This window comes from Sinocyclocheilus anshuiensis, unplaced genomic scaffold (assembly GCF_001515605.1).
Source record: "Sinocyclocheilus anshuiensis isolate Anshui unplaced genomic scaffold, SAMN03320099.WGS_v1.1 scaffold1371, whole genome shotgun sequence".
NCBI lineage: Eukaryota > Metazoa > Chordata > Actinopteri > Cypriniformes > Cyprinidae > Sinocyclocheilus > Sinocyclocheilus anshuiensis.
The window spans coordinates 130,313-147,703 of record NW_015539833.1 but is presented as its reverse complement, the minus strand read 5'-3'; the positions used below and the strand labels follow the sequence as shown (position 1 = coordinate 147,703).

Sequence of the window (17,391 nt, the reverse complement as noted above, 5' to 3'; positions counted from 1 at the left end):
AGCATCAAAATCAGACAGAATCTAAGTGATTCATCAGTGAATCAGTCTGAATTGGAAAAAAAAGATGTTTACTAAATCATAAACATCTTTAAAAAATGGAAATTCATTGGTCAAATGTGTTGGAATCCATAGGATTACAAATTCGCTGTAAGAGACTGCACCGTTTATGCCTGTATTGCATTTTGTTGCTTCATTTAGAGCCAGGATGGCGCCCCGTCGCCAGCACATGGACATGGAGAACAGGTTTAAACTGAAGCAACAGGATCCTCACTGTCCTTTTGTCTGCTCAAGAAACATGCTTATCAGCAGCCTGTGTGCAGAAATAAAGTCATCTGAGAATACACCTGAACTCCAGCTGAACCCGCTCTCCTCTCTGCTTTACTCCGATTCTCTCACTTTCATCAGTTAGATTGTTCTTCTCCTTCCCAATCAGTATGGACACCGATACAAAGTATCGCTCGCTGTTTCAGACACTGGGCCTGAGAAAAGCCAACCTGCGAGGCCAAGACTATTGTGCTACCGGGGCACAGATTTTGGAAGTGGATCAATGTCCTCTGGTGTCTATGCATGTGTGTGGGAAACAGCAGTGTGTGTGTGTGTGTAGTTGTAAGTGATAGATGTTCAAATTTGTCTGTTGTGCTTCACCTGATGTTGACTGATACAGTTGGTCTTGAATCTCTCCTGCAGAAAGATCCTGTACGGGACCCAGTTTTTGCAAGGGAAAAAAAAAATGACGTGTTGGAAAATGTCTGTAAATTTACCCTTTGGTTTATTAGGGTATTTTGGGTCATATTTTTGAGCATTTTTCTGAGTCTGCAATTAATAGACTTAAATACGTATTCTGCACTGAAAATAAGCATGGCCATTTACATTTATGTAAAACATAAGCTGGTCCTCGAAAGAAGGTAGTTAAAGATCTCTGATGTGGGCTGAACATAGACTGTATTAAAACGTGGACGTAGTGTCCGTGACGTCACCCGTTGGTTTCTGAAGAGAGTTTTTGAAGCTCAAAGTGGGCGGAGCGGGCCGTCGCCATCTTGGCAGCGCGTCACTCCCGGATAATCGAAAATGGGCAAAGAGGCGGGAGCTGGTTGCTGAAACCACGCCCACCTAGCTCAACGGTGATGACAGCAGCGGCAATCCACCTGTCACTCAAGTGGCCATGCCCTTACTTATGCAGAACTTTAAGGCTTAATATAATTTAAACAGATGAGTTATAAAAAAAATTCACCCCCCTCACAGTTGTCATGAAGGGCAAAATTAGCTATATAGACCAAAACCACTTTTTGTACCAGGCTGTAAACATGTTTTTTTCTGCTGTAAATTTGGGCATTTTAACATGGGGTGTCTATGGGACTGACTCCCTTTTAGAGCCAGGGTCAGTCAATGAATTGCAGTTTTAGTCACTTCCGTGTTGGTTTCACAAGAGAGACTGGAAGGTTATCGCTTGGGGCTGAAGCATAATTGTATATCTGCTGTTCTGGAACCGCTTTTAAGGATCTTTTTGCTTGCCGACCAACTTAGTCAAGCTGGGAGAGCAGTTTAAACAGGCTGAGACTAACAAACCAGGGGTGCGTTTCCCAAAAGCAACTATGGTCGCAAGTTCCGTCATTACCAACAGAGTTCAATGGAACTAACAACCATAGTTAGCTAACGATGCTTTTGGGAAACGCACCCCAGTTTAGGTTGATTTAATTTGATTTCTTTACCAGGGAAATGAGTTGTAATGAAACGGACTACTGAGATAACCCTTCTTCTGAAAGGTACAACTACATTTTAATACCATTTGATTTAGTGAACGTTTCTTCTGAACATTTTTTCATAGGTGTCATTTCTGCTGGAGACTAAATGGAATAGACCTTAATCAGGTTAGACATACTGAGTTTGACAGGTGAAAACGAGATTGTCACTGATTCTAAATGAGCCTACATGACAAAAATTGTAGTTAGTAACATAATCCATTGCATTACATATTCTAAGTAATATAATCAGATTACTTTTGACCTAACTGATTTATCACATTGATTTGAATACAATAATCTTGTACTATATTGGTAAAAAAAAAAAATACAAAGAGAAAGAAAATAAATTCCATTCGTTGTTACTAACAACATAAAGTGCATTAAACAATACGTGAAGGTTTCCCAAACTGGGGTTTGTGAAGAGACTGCAGGGGGTTAATGAGTAATGAAAATAATAAAAATGTAAAATTATTTTAAAATAACAAAGTAAAATACTTGCCAAAAATTATGCAATATTTGTTTACCTGCATGTCATGTGACCATTAACCATATGCAACCAATAACTTGCATTTTAATGTGTTTGAAAGACAGAAGCCTTCCAAAGACATAGTAATACATTGTTAAATAAGCCACTGAGTGATTCAAATAATAATGAATGTGTTCATCAGCAGTTGATGCAATTTTGAAATGTTGAGAAAACGCTTAAAATTGAAATGATTTTTGTAAATTCAGTGGTCAAATGCTGTGTGGCATCTTTTCTGTGTGACTACAGCCCCCTAGTGACTGGTCTTTGTGTGAATGTCCATAAAACTGGAAGACTTTCTCAATGGATGTAATGCTATTTTAGAAAGGAATATTCAAAAGATGAGAAAAAGATTTAGGGAGAATCAATACATTTTGATAATTAAAATAATGTATTGCTATTGGGCGAGTAATCCTATAATTAAAAAAGAAACTAGTTTGATTTAGGAGTATTTTAAATGTAATATAATATACAAGTACTTAATTTTTGGAACCCGATTATGTAATCCAGATTACATGTAATCAGTTACTACCCAGCACTGGTTGTTAAACAACAGTAATATTCATTGAACGCACTTTTAGCCATCACAGCCTCATTTTCATTCCTGTTGAAGCTTAAATAATGCAGGTTCTTTTCTGTGACCAAATCTAACCGTATCAGAACGTTGCAGTGAGGGGTTTTTGTAACAATCTAACGAAAATGTATACAGAACGATTCTTGTTTTATAACCATAAATGCTGGATTTGCCCCTTTGACTGCATCTTTGATTCAAAAGAGTTCGTTTGTTGTGTATTACGGTCACCTAGTGGGAAAACTATATTACAGCTTTAGGACTTCTAAGGTCACTCCGTAAAATAGCTCGACCTTATAACTCGTAAAATAATATGCTTGTGTTGCAATTTAAGAACGCATGTCTATTTAAAGAAGACAGAAAACAGTTAGAAATAAACTCTGGTCAAGATCAGGTACTTAATTACACTATTAATTAAAATAATTTATTCACATAATGGAATGAAAATGAGATGGAATGTCACAGAATTGAAACAATTGAATATTTGTAGCATCTTTTCACAGTAAGACAAACCAGCTAACGCCACAAAACATCACCAAATTCATCAAATCCATTGCCAACACTGACTTTTGTTATTGATTATTTTTTAACTATCGATGGGAAATCAAATATGAAGTAAGTCTTTAAAAACTGTGAGTATTATATCCGGTATATTAAGAAATTTATGATGAGCACAACACAGTTGTACAAGTCTCAAATGTTTTATTTCTCATTTTCATGAATGACATTTCAATGGTCCCCACAGCATATGACGCAGCATGCAGAGAAATGAAGAAAGAAACAAAACGTTAAACCTAAAAGCGAAAGGTTTTCATTCACTTGTATGTTTCCTTTGTCCAAAACCCCCCCGGCTCTCCCTCCCATCGAAAGCTATACAGATGGCTGTCTGACCCCCAGCTAAAGAAATACAAAACAGAACCGAAAGCAAGGAGCATTAACAGACACATTCTGTACAAAAAATAAAACATAACTCCCTCTTTTTTTCTTTTTTTTTTAAAGAGGAAAGAAAAAAAATCTTCGATGGGAGTGACGGACACCAATCCAGAATAACTCACATTTTTATTTGTTAATTTTCATAATAATAATAATATTTATGGATAAATGTAGTGAAGAAACTCGCTTTAAAATCGTTTCAATATTTAAACATTTACCAAAAGTTTGGCAACGTCCATATATTTATATGTAACTGTCATTCTGATTATAATATCTCAATAGTACGATTCATATGTAAACAAGAGAATCTTAACCCCCCAAAAATCAGATCTACATGCACAACAGAAAAAAAAAAGAGTGAGGGAAACCCTCCCGTATCATGCAAGCACATCACAAGACCTCGACGGTCTTCGGGAAAGACATATTTAAGCGTAGTCAACGTGCAGCAACTGGCGCGAAACGCCGGGTTGCGCGGGAGAATCACATTTAAAGCAAAACAGCGGAGTGACCACGCTTCGAGTTTATTCATCCCCACTGAAAGCGTCCGGTTTGGTCTCTCCTTTTTGAACAATCGAATCCCACGGATCAATCTTTGAAATGACGAAGGAAAAGAGAAACTGATCAGTCAGTCAGATCTGATTTTGCGTACTTCCGAGAACCAACTCGATTAAAGCTTAGAAAAACCCGAACCCACAAAACACACAATCTGTCCTTCAATCCCTAATATACAAATATAAGCTACTTAGGTCTTTACAATGCTGCCTGCAGTCAAGTTGGAAAAAACCGTAAATTTCCACACAAATATTCAAATCAGGTGTTATTGTGGATTCAGTTTGCCACAATATGCACTGTATCCTCATATGTAACTACAATGTCGAGAGGTAAATCAAAATTACTCGTTTGCGGTGTTAAAATGATAATAAATGCAGAATACACGCATAAAAATGTCCAGAAGTTTTACCGATGGCACTGTTCCATCCTACAGTAACGTGGTGTGATCTGATCGTCCCTTCCCACCCGACCCCTGCGATAAAACACCGGTCTTAAAAGTAAACCATATGCATATATGTGCACAACTTCAAATATATTTGCTTTTTATCCTATAGTCTACTGTATATCAGAAAGCAAGACGGTAGATGAACTCCCTGACAATATTAACACAGCACACGTTACATACACTCACACATTTTCGGTAAAAAATTCAAATCGGATTTGCATTTTGCATGTGATCTGAAGCAGATATTTGCTCAAAAGAGGTGGAAGCAAAAAACAAGCTCGATAATAAACTTTTTTTTAATCTCCCCATGACATGAAGAACATCAGATAGCGATTCCAATATTCAGCTATTGTTAAATCCCACGTATAGGCCTATGTTACGATTGGCACTTCATGCTTGAAGCGTGTTGCACTGAAATCAAGTGTCAAGTCATATATATCGCTCACATACACATATTCCCTGTAGACCTAGATCATCTTTAAAAAAGACAGGACCAAAATAAATACAAAAATCCCCCCTTCAAAAAGAAAAATAAAGAACGTACAAACATGCATACACACACACACACGCTCACACACACCCCGTCCTCTCTTCCTTCTCCACCACACTGAGTCGCTCGGTAATCGATAGAGAAATCGTCTCTCTGACTGTCCTTAAATACCCGAGAATGTGGACAGAAGAATCTCATGCTCTATAACACTTAGGATGGCAGGCGTCACAAGGCTCAGGGAGTACAGACGGAGAACAGAGGCATCATTCAGAGAAATACTTCCATAGAAAGAGAGAGAGCAAGAAAAAGAGCGACAGACAGAGAGAGAGAGAGAGAGAGAGAGAGAGAGACAGAGAGAGAGAGAGCACGTGTTAGCGGAACATCTGGAGCTGATTCTCAGAAATGGAGAAGTGAAAAGAGGGTGTTCAGTGAAGGGCCTGTTCCATCTTTTCACACGTCCACCACCATCTTTTTGTGAATGTCTAAGCCACCAACCACCTGCGGAAGAGAAGGAAAAGGGTGACACGAAAAATGTCAGTGCATTAAAAAAAAAAAGCATACTAATTTGATAGCACATTAATTAAAGCACCACTGCTAAAACATACCAAAACTAAAAACATAAACTGGAAAAATATCAATAACTAGTCAGTTGTTCGACACATAGTCTACTATTGCAACCAACTTTAGAGACAACATTCCAACAGTTGACAAACAGCCAAAAAATTAAAGATATTATGGTAAATACTATTATGAACATGTTAATTATATTCATATTAAATGTTAATTATTATCTTTAATGTTCACTTTACTAAAAAATCACTTCGTAACTTTGCAGATATTGTTTATGCTCAAACAGCAACATTACACACTAACTAACATTAAAAATGTGAAATCGCAATCAACCACCCCTTTAATTAGTGCTTCTCTGATGGCGTGTTTTGACTATGTCAGCATTTATTTGTGCACACAATGTGGATAAGCTACAACAGGTAAACTATGGAAAGACGTCAATAAAACAGCTTCTAGAGGAGAATTTTGCTAAATATGCTCTATTACATATTCTTTATATTTGTTCTTAGCCTGTTGTCCTCATTATTTCATATACATATAATAAATCTCATGAAAACACGGTTTTATTGCAGACACAGTTTAAATGTTTATATTTTAATAACATATTGGAGTAGAAACAATTATATCAGAAAGTTGATAACTTGATTATTCAATTGGTTATTAAATAAACTTAAATTTTTAGTTTCGGTAAAGTACTTCTGGTGCCTCACTAGTGAAAATTAACCCTTTGTTTTATTTTCAGCTTATTTTCTCTTGCAGCAAAAGCTGAACATGGCAATTGCAGAAGAAAGTGTTTGGTGTGTCAAATTTAGCTGTATCCCAACATTAAAAACCAGACCCAAAATGAAATGACTCACAATGCAGAACTCCTCGAAAGATATCCTCCCGTCCCCATCCTTGTCTGCGTTGATGATGGTTTTGTCGACGATCTGCTGCAGCTGGGTGTCCTTCAGGTTATTCCCTACCATCATCTTCAGCACCTGGAACAGCTCACCGTTGGATATGTAGCCATCCTTATCCATGTCATAAATCCTGAACGCAACTGCAGAAACAAACAAAGAATAAAAAAACCTGACAGAAAGTGTGATCAAATGCTTTGCTCCAGTGCACTACAGACTAGTTTTATGAGGGGTTTTTGTGTTTATTTTGGTTTGGCTCAACACTGGATGAACATAGTTGTACTAAACTCTTAAACTTAACTAGAGGAAAGTGTTGGTGAAATTCAAGACTGAAAGACACTCACAGCGGAGCTTCTGCTCCTTGTCGCCTTTGACGCTGAACTGAGAGACGCCTTCAATGAACTCTGCAAGAAAAAAGACGGAAAATGGGAGTGTGATTTACACTCTTCACCTTTAATCGGGTCAAGTTATGTTCATGCATCTGAACTCCTCTAGAAAAGAGAGCCTCTGAAACCAGCATGGAGCTCTGGTAAATCTTGTGCTTCCACAAAAGTGCACTGGACTTCTCAATGCAACCATTTCAACTGAGATCTGTGTCAGAAAATGAACACATAATCTTACATTTCCTGTAGGAAATATCGGTTCTTCCAAAAGAGTTTAGCCCTTTGATTCACATGAAGGCAGTTAAGAATGGTTAAAAATATGCAAGGAAAACGACCAATCACAATTCAGCATGCAAATAAATGCAAGCAAAAAACACCAATCGGAATTCAGTATACCGCTGAGAGAACCCGAGTTATCCAGGTCGAGTTTCTTAAACCGCTTTCCTAGTCTTTTAATCTCATCAGCATCAACTGAAATAGAGAGAGAGAGAGAGATGGACAAATAGTGAGAACAAGTCATTTCAACACAAAACACAAACAATGCATCCTTTTCTCTTAGATTTTCCTCAGCTACAACCATACATCCATCTTTAAAATGTCAATTTAAAACAGCTTCAAAGATTGCACAAGTTTTAAAACACGCACTCACACACACAGGGACGCAATATTCCACATCCAGGGCTCTCACACACACTTCCATTCACCTTTGGGTGCCATCAGAAAGCCAGAACTCATCCCAGAATGAGCCTTACCCAGTTTCTCCTGCCTGGCAGTCATGGTCATCCCTCAGAGGACTGCTGTTCAACTACAGCTCGCTCTTGTGCTCTGTGGGTCCGCTAAATGGCCTAATCTCATTCACACAGCCACGTGGTGCACACCTCCAGTAATCGGCTGCCAGACGGTTTGCTGATAGCACTGTGCAGTTAATCGAATTAAAAATCGAAATCACAATGTGGCCGAGAGCAGCGATTCTCAACCTTTGTAACACTTCAGGTCCCTCGATGTCAGAGGCCCCAATACATCTGTAAGAAAGTACTTGTACTTCTGCATAACTCACTCTGCTCAACTAACATAGACATTTTAAAGGAAATAACGATTAAAAATGCTGATATAAATACTGAGGTCAAGTGTACCATTTAAGAAGACTAAACATGGTAAACATGGATAAAATGAAAGATTAATTTGAATTTATCACTAATTTAATGATTAATTTTAGATTTCTCATTTGAATTTTATATGCTTTTTTAAAAAAAAGTTAAACATTTAAAAAAATATATTAAATACAAATGTCTGGCATGCTAATTTTAAGTGAGTGCAATTGTGTTAACCCATTAAAATCACTAAATGGAAATTTACCAGATTTTTTAATTTATTTCGCTTTAATTTATATGTCTTTGCATGAACAAACATAAAATAAAACATTTGAAGTTTTCAGCCATTTTAAATATAATTAATATAATTGTTTGTAACAATTGAAAGTTACAATAATTTGAATATACATGAGGTACTGCATACTCAGAAATTCAGAAAAACTAAACTAATGTCTTCCATTGAGGACAAAAGTGAATATCTGGGTCTCAGGACGACAGTTTAAGTTCTTTACAATATTCCAGTACAATAACATAATATCAAGTTGACTTTGACTCTGAAGTTTCAATGAAAAGCAAGCAGATGAAAAAAAGAGTTCTGCCTTACTGGTGTTGTACATCCAATTATTCTCTGAGACACAAGAGGTAAAGAGACATATGCTGATTTCTGCTGTGCTATTTTGAGTTTGTGGACACTTCCCTGATTACCCTCAAGCGGATGATGTAACCGCTTATTTTTCATATCTAATAATATGCCATGGATTAACCCTTGATACAGCTAGTGCCAATGTGTGTCATTAAACCAGGTGACTGTATTACACCATCATGCATCTGTCGTTCACCGAGACGTCAGGACAAAGCATGCCAGTGTCACAGTACAAATACTGAAAGTGTTATTTACGCTACCTAAAGGTGCGTTCAAGGCAACAGAAGAATAAAAACAAGAGCTAAAGTTTTCACGCTATTCACTACGGCCCATTCGGCATCAGCAGGGGCAATTGCATCACTGAGCCACAGTATTCAAACAATGTTGAGATGGGAGAGCCAGAGGGGAAATATTTATAGCTGTCATGCTGATCCTCCATGGTTGGTCTCTCACCCTCACCCACTGTAATGGCTGATAAGTGCCTCTCAGAAAAGCCCCCTAGCAACAAGTACGGCTAACCCAGTGGAGGGAGAGCAGCGGTGTACGTGCTCATTAGCGCATGATGGTTTATAAAAATGTGTCAACTGCCGCAATATCATTTCTACCACTGTTTTGTGGTAATAATTGTTGCACTTTAAAAATGCGTCTAAGGACATTACATTCTGCTCCATTTAGTTGTTTTTAAACATAAGAACATGTCTTAATGCTCTAAGAAAGCTCAGTACAAGTTAAGCTCAACTTACAGCATGTGGCATAATGTTTTTTAAAGATAATGCACTCCTACTACTTAAGAATGGGAGAAAGTGCAACATGAAATGAGGTGGAATAGTCCCGCCTTCTTAACAAAAGAGCCAATCACTAATTGATAAAGTCATCGCATCACTGCAGCTGCCTTTAGAAGCTCCAGTTGCTATAGAAACAGTACTTCTAGACGCACATGCACATTGGCAGGTCTGGCATGAAAGCATGAAAGCTTTTTAACGCTATTTGAGAGTAAGAAACAATTTACGGGACCGTTGTCAGATTTCATTGGTGAATTCAAATATGAAATTGAATCATTACCTTTGTGAACAGCTTTGGAGAATTTGGTGTTTCCCCATTCAAAGAGATTCAAAGAGCTGTACTTGCAGGACTGAAATAATAGCTGCCTGAGAGGCATTTCAAAGATGGCCACCGAGTGAATGACTTTCCTAAAAGGGACTTTGTTACCACTGCAGATATTCTTTTTTATTTGCTCTACCTTTTTGTTAAAAGAAATAAGGGCATCTGGGTTACAGTGAGGCACTTACTGCACAATGGAAGTAAACTGAGTCAATTTTTAAATATTAAAATACTATCAATAATAAAGTAAACAATGTGTTGCATAATAACTATACTTGTGTGTGTAAATCCAATTTTATTTAAAATTTATTTAAAGTTTTATAGCTCAACTAATAGTTTTATCAAAAGAATTAATGTAAGTGCTTACATTCATAAATTCTGCTTTTAAATGATCCAAATTTTATTTAAAGTCGAAATCGTTTTTGTGGTAATCAACATTACACTACAAATGCTACCCAGAATACTGCTTTAATTATACAGCACGACCTTAACACCAGTTCAGACGACTGACTGACTAGCAAATTTTGCAAATGCATAGTTTTGCACATTCTCTAATAACCTAGTAATTATGACCCATCATAATGATGCAGTGCTATATTGTTGTGCTCAACCTGGTGACCATCTAATCGCTTGCATTTCACATAAACAGTCTGTGTTTGCCAGATGCATTTCATCTACAAAAATGATTTGGGACAATGTCATAAGTGTCCTGTTACCACAGTCACTAACTGGAGAGAGCTTGTGGTTGCTAAGCACCCATCTGACCAACAGGTGGCTCAGTTTCACAGCAGCATACTTGTTCTCACCCTGTTACAGCCCTGCAAAATTAATTACTGTTGCCTCTTCATTCTGCAGCAAAACCTCTTGGGAATGAAGCAATTCATCTTTCACCCTTCACCTTGACCTCCCACTGCTTTCATCATTATTGGGTTGAATGAGGAAGAACTGATCACTGGATTTGTCAGGTTAGTGGGATGCTAGCATCAGATCAGATCTTTAAGAGGTTTGTCCTTATTCACAGGACACATACATGCAGCTTATTCTTTGCTGTGCACTGTATGTATCCGCAAGACTCATCTTAATCCAATGGTCTTCCCTCTGTGGTCTTGGAAACCTGTGCCAGTGAAGTTGCCATAGCAACATTAAGGGAACCCTGTGCTTGTACCCAGAGAACTCTGGGTAATGTAGTTCTACATAGCTGATCTTAAGTGGCTCAATATAAAAAATGATAATGTTCACATATGCTGAAAAAACTAAATTTACTCAATCAAATTTCACACAAAATTGCTTAAAATTAATGAAGAAATGACAAGCAACACATTGAATTAAACATGACATTTTCAAGTAGAAAGACTGAAATAGTATTTTCTTGTATTCTAATTTGTTTCATTTACAACTTCATTTTTTTTAGTGTATTAAGTGCAAAAAAAGTTTAATAATTTAGATATCATTACACATTTCTGCACATCAGTACATTTTATCTTATCAAAAAGCAATGTCTATTTGTGGAAAGGTTATGTAGTAACAGTTACATCCAAATTAGGGCTGCACGATTAATCGCATGCGATATTTAATGCGCATCTTGTCAGAAAGCCGGTTCTGTAATCAGCGGTAAATCTCCATCACCTGCGGGCTTTCACATTGAGCAGCATTAACTACACAGAGCCGTTGTTCACTGATGAGCTTTATGAGCTGATGAGTTTAGCACAGCTCGTCAGTGAACAACGGCTCGGTGTAGTTAATGCTGCTCAATGTGAAAGCCCGCAGGTGATGGAGATTTACCGCTGATTACAGAACCGACTTTACTGATAAGATGCGCGTTAAATATTGCATGCGATTAATCGTGCAGCCCTAATCCAAATGCATTTCTTAAAGGGGCAGTTCACACAATAATTACAATTCTGTGATCAATTACTCTCTTATGCCATTCCAAACCCGTATGACTTTTTTTTTTTTTACTTAAAAGTTTCTTGACCCTATAACTTTTACTGCTGAACATAAAAATAAATATATTTTGGACTCCACTGACATTCCTAGGTTGGACAAAAATATATCTCCTTTTGGTTTGGAACAACATGATGTTGAGTAAATGATGGCAGAATATTGATTTATGGGTGAACTGTCCCTTTAAATAAATGGAAAGGATAGGCTCTAGATTTTTCAGTCAAGCACTGGTCAGCACTTTTACATTAAAAAAGAGGTGTCAACAGTCCAAAAGCTCCTCTAATGTGTTTGTCAGTACTTACAATGTCTAAAATAGAGCAGAAAAAAAAAAACATAAAAAAGAAACCTATTAAAAATGGACCATCACCTTGTGTTCTTCTACTCACTCCCACCAACTCTAAAAATAAACAGGCTCTTCCTGCAGCTCCGAGACTAACCTTTACCAGCTGGAGGTATTTATAGCCCTTATTTCCACAGTACGCCACCCTGTCTAGTCTGGTTGCACTAGCGCTGGCCCTGCTCCAAACCCGGAGAGCCCCACTGATCCAGGGGATACCCTCTGCCTCACATCTTGATCTCCAGCTGATCCCAGAGCAACAGGCACAGGTGTTTAAAGGGCCGAACTAGACTACACTGACTGCTTATACCATGAGCAACATGTAAGTGACTAACCACAGGACATCTTTGTTTATGATGTGAATGCAAAATTAAAATTTTAAGTTAAAGTGTCCCTATTATGGATTTTTGAAAATTACCTTTCATGCAGTGTGTAACAGCTCTATAGTGAATGAAAACATCCCGAAAAGTTTTAAATCTGAAAGTGCACCGTGTATAAAGTTATTGTCTCTCAAATGAAAGAGTCGACTCTGAATCATTTAAACGATTTACGTCAACATGAAACATTAGCATATTGCCACAATAAATAAGCACAATTACTAGAAACATTTGGTATCAGTTTTTTAATGTGATGATCGATCCTTTCGATACAACGCCAGTATCACAAGTATTCACACTTATTTCTGCAACTAGAGCTGCGCCTCTTAATCACTGATATATATACAGTATATGGGAAGAACCACTGAAGTTTTAGTTTGACTCGCTGATGCTTCAGTACCTCTGGTGAAATTAAGGAAACAAAAAAACAAATACAATTTGAGGTAAGATGTAGCAACAGCCCAAAATACTTACAGTGTGAGCACATCTCCAAAGGATAACTCGCCTCATTTCCCTGTAGAGAGAGAACAAGAGTCTGAATCAGCATGACAGTGCACATAAAATGTTACTGATCAGTCCTACAGGTTCTGTAAAACTTGACAGACATACAAAAAATATCCAAAGGGGCCGAAGTTCACTTCTAACAGCATAATCAATGACTCGGCCTCATCAAATATCTCAACAAAGCATACCATCTATTATAAGCTACTGTTTACTCTAATGTAAAAGTCGATTTAGTAATCTTTGTATGTTCTCTCTACATGACATACAGCTGTCACAAGGTGAAAGGGTCATCAGAGTCACAACTATGGCTCTTAATGTGTCTTCAGACGACCACCGGGACAAGACCACAGGAACCAGATGAGTCCTCTGCACAATGTGACATTGCTGCAGCCTGGAATTGAACTGCTGGTTTGTCTGGTCAGAGGAGAACTGGCCCCCCGACTGAGCCTGGTTTCTCCCAAGGTTTTTTCTCCATTCTGTCACCGATGGGAGTTTTGGTTCCTTGCCGCTGTCGCCTCTGGCTTGCTTAGTTGGGGACACTTCATTTCCAGCGATATCGTTGACTTGATTGCAAATGATTGCAAAGATACTATTTAAACTGAACTGAGCTGGATGTTGACATCACTGAATTCAATGATGAACTGTCTTTAACTGAAAAATTTGTGTTTACTATTGTCATTTTGCATTATTGACACACTGTTTTCCTAATTAATGCTGTTCAGTTGCTTTGACACAATCTGTATTGTTAAAAGCGCTATATAAATAAAGGTGACTTGACTTGACTTGACTTAGTTAATTAGCTAATCAGATTTGAGGAGTGAGTTTACAGTGCTATGCAGGAGGCCATCAGTCTCAGAGAAGAGACTGGATTTTGCTGTGTATAATACTGTAGATGTCATAGACACTACATAATCAATGATCATATCAGCAATCATCCTGAAAGGGAAATTGCAACATCCTTTACTAATGACTTGATTGACTTAACTCATCAAAAGCTAGAGCGAAGTGTGGTTAATGGCTGATGACTCAAAGTTTGGTAAAATGTTTTAATGTTTTTTAAAGTCTCTTCTGCTCACCAAGGCTGCATTTATTTAATTAAAAATACAGTAAAAAAAGGAATGTTGTGAAATAATATTACAATTTCTAATAACTGTTTTCTTTTTTAATATATTTTAAAATGTAATTTATTCCTGCGATGCAAAGCTGAATTTTCAGCATCATTACTCCAGTCTTTAGTGTCACTTCATCCTTCAGAAATCATTCTAATATACTGATTTGATGCTCAAGACACATTTCTTATTATTATCAATGTTGAAAACGGTTGTGCTATACATTACTATACCTTTTTCATTACTAGAGGGCCACTGGCAAACATGTATTGACCACAATACAAATGGAAAAAGATTTCTAGCAAAATCTAAATGGCAAAATCTCTAGCGACTGACACATGATAGAGTCATACCACCCAAGCATTCCTTTGTCATACATTAAAGTGGAAATACACACTGCAATAAGCCAAGAAAGAAATCAGGACACCCCATCACCATCCAGTTTCAGCACACTGGGACACGCAGAAATAGCAGGAGACAGAGAGAGAAGAGAATATATACCATGATAGAGCAGGATAGAGAGAAGAAAAGTAGAGGAAGAGGAAGGAAAGACAAAGAGAGACACTGTAACAGGGACATCAGAGCTAAAAACTCTCTCTATTAGCAATGCAATTCTGCCCTCGATTTAATGCTAAAAGATTAAAATTATGTTAATATAACCTATATACATACACTATTGATTCAAATTTTGGCGTCAGTAAAATGTTTTTTAAAGAAATTCATACTTTTATTCAGCAAGGACACCTTAAATTAATATTAAAGTGACAATCAAGGCTTTTATAATTATACAAAAAAATTATATTTAAAATAAATGCTGTTGTTTTTAACTTTCGGTTAATAAAATAAATCATAAAAATGTATCAGTTTTCACAAAAATACTTAGCAGCACAACTGTTTTCAACATTGATAATAATCAGAAATGTTTCTTGAGCAGCAAATCAGCATATTAGAGTGATTTCTGAAGGATCATGTGACACTGAAGACTGGAGTAATGATGCTGAAAATTCAGCTTTGCATCACAGGAATAAATTACATTTTAAAATTTATTCAAATAAAAAAAAAGTTATTTTAAATTATAATAATATTTCACAATAGTACTGTTTTACTGTATCATTATTATTTTTTTTATCAAATAAATGCAGCCTTGTTGAACATAAGAGACTTCATGCAAAAAGAGCAGCTTGGACATTCTGATTAACATCTTGTTTCGGGTTTCATGGTAGAAAGAAAATAATACAGCATTAGAATGAGTAAATTATGAAAGTTTTCATTTTAAAATGAACTACAGATGAGACAAGAAAAGGGCAAGATTTCCAGAAAAAAAAAAAAAAAAGGTCGAAAGGTGTGCAGACAAAAATCAAGTTGTTTCAAGTCAGCAAGAGGAATGATGCTTTCATTGAGCTGTGTGCTGAAGGCCTGTTATGACTTGCAGGGAGAATCCAAATCTGCCACAACCTAATAGAGAGTGGGACAGATAAACCGGGACATCACTGTGCCTAGCCGTTTCTAGTGCAACTTCCAGAATATCTAGAGCTCTCCATTAGACGTTTATTACATAGTTTCATAGCTTACAAAGTAAAGTCCCTGTGCGACTACATACTAGAGCCATTTCATGACGCTAAAATAAAAGGAGACGTTTTCTAATATTGTTCTAAGATAAAAATTCAAGCACACTGATAAACCATGTAGAGATAGTAAAGGAGGTGTATTTCCGTACTGTGTGTACATAAGTGTGTGTATTTGCACATATGGTGTGGAAGTAGATTAAACGTGTGTGAGACAGGTCACTTGAGTCACTGCGTGGTCGAACGCTGTTCTCGGACTTCTTTACTGTATTAAACATAGCCGTTTCAGTATGTCCCAAATTAGTTTGAGCGCTCACGTGCACTACAAGCAGACAGTGTTTTGCCATAGCTAGTAGGTTAGCTAAGGTTGAGTGCCCTGTGCTATTTTGACTTTAGTGGTAGAGAGACAGCAAATGAACTTAAAGTGGATTGAGGGTTTAGGATTACTTTATCTGGTACGGTCTCAAGTATGGGCGAGTCGACAGGCAAGGAAAGATGTCTCAAAGCAAAGAAGAGGTGGAGGAAACTTTCATACAAATGTAGCAATGTTCGATTGGGCTACGTTTTACTCTTTATGACATCACAAGACTCCCAATCATGTCCAATCAAGAAGCTCCTTCAGTAAAAATGCTTATTAATAAGACATCAGGATCATCTGAGGTAACTGGCTTCTGGACAGATTTCTTTACTTCCATGACTTAGTATTTTTCCAGGAAATGTTTCCAGTGCTATATGTTTGAAGAAATACTTTAATGAGTGTTCTTTGGGTATACCCAATAAATACTGCATTTATTGCGTATTTTTAAAGGGAAAGGTCAGGTGAAAAGTAATGATTTGAAATTAATATGCAAATCATGCCTTTATCTATAAACATTTGGTTAACAGATGTTCACTTGCATAATTTAGCAGACATTAAAAAAAGCATAAAAAATGTAAGAATGAAAATCTATTTTTAAAATGAATGTTATAGATCTTAAAGTGAATAATTAATCTGTGCATGCATTTCATTTTTAAAAAAATGTTTTGACCTCATAATTTTGAATCAAAATGTCAACTGGATCGTCTGGTGAAAATGGCAGCCTTCTCTATGGGGTTGTATACAGGACTTCTGCAATGGACCATTTTCACAGCTTCTGATGATGCACTTCCACAGTTATTAACATTGTAAATCTAGTTAAGTTTTTATTTTTAATGGTATTATGGCACACTCAGCTCCATGTAATGCATTTTACTATGTTAAAATCTATTCCACTAATTTTCCACCCAAATCAGTGTTGGAATTGTGAAAAACACCCTCAGATATCATCTAGGTCTGTCCACTCAAATAACGCGCTGACAGCAAATTATTTCTATGTATACTTGTTCCTGTTTGCAATAGCGCTACTGTGCTGTAACATCGCAACAAGATGCTACCCTCTCTGTAAAGGGTCTAGTTTTATTTGTGTGCACTCACAATATCAACAAAACGCTGTGCTGTTATAAAATAAAGAAAACAAAAGCTTTCTGCTGTCTCGGGCTTGAGCAGGAGCGCTTTACAATGATGAACCTAAACTCAGACATGATCAAAATATATAGAAAGCTTTAAATTACTACTTTAAAACGAAATAATTCA

The 17,391-nt window shown here is 37.0% G+C and overlaps 1 protein-coding gene across 1 annotated transcript in view; it reads right to left on the bottom strand.

Annotated features, from left to right (window-relative positions):
• Positions 1-5,044: 5,044 nt before the first annotated feature.
• The window catches only part of LOC107684296 (calcineurin subunit B type 1-like), a 14,571-nt gene continuing 2,224 nt past the window's right edge, over positions 5,045-17,391 (bottom strand). Inside the window, exons 2-6 of the mRNA XM_016480533.1 lie at positions 13,076-13,115; positions 7,505-7,579; positions 7,070-7,150; positions 6,684-6,868; positions 5,045-5,754 (exon numbers count right to left, since the gene is read on the bottom strand). Coding sequence (XP_016336019.1) covers positions 5,707-5,754; positions 6,684-6,868; positions 7,070-7,150; positions 7,505-7,579; positions 13,076-13,115 — 429 coding nt within the window. The 3' untranslated portion in view covers positions 5,045-5,706. The remainder of the gene's footprint in view (positions 5,755-6,683; positions 6,869-7,069; positions 7,151-7,504; positions 7,580-13,075; positions 13,116-17,391) is intronic.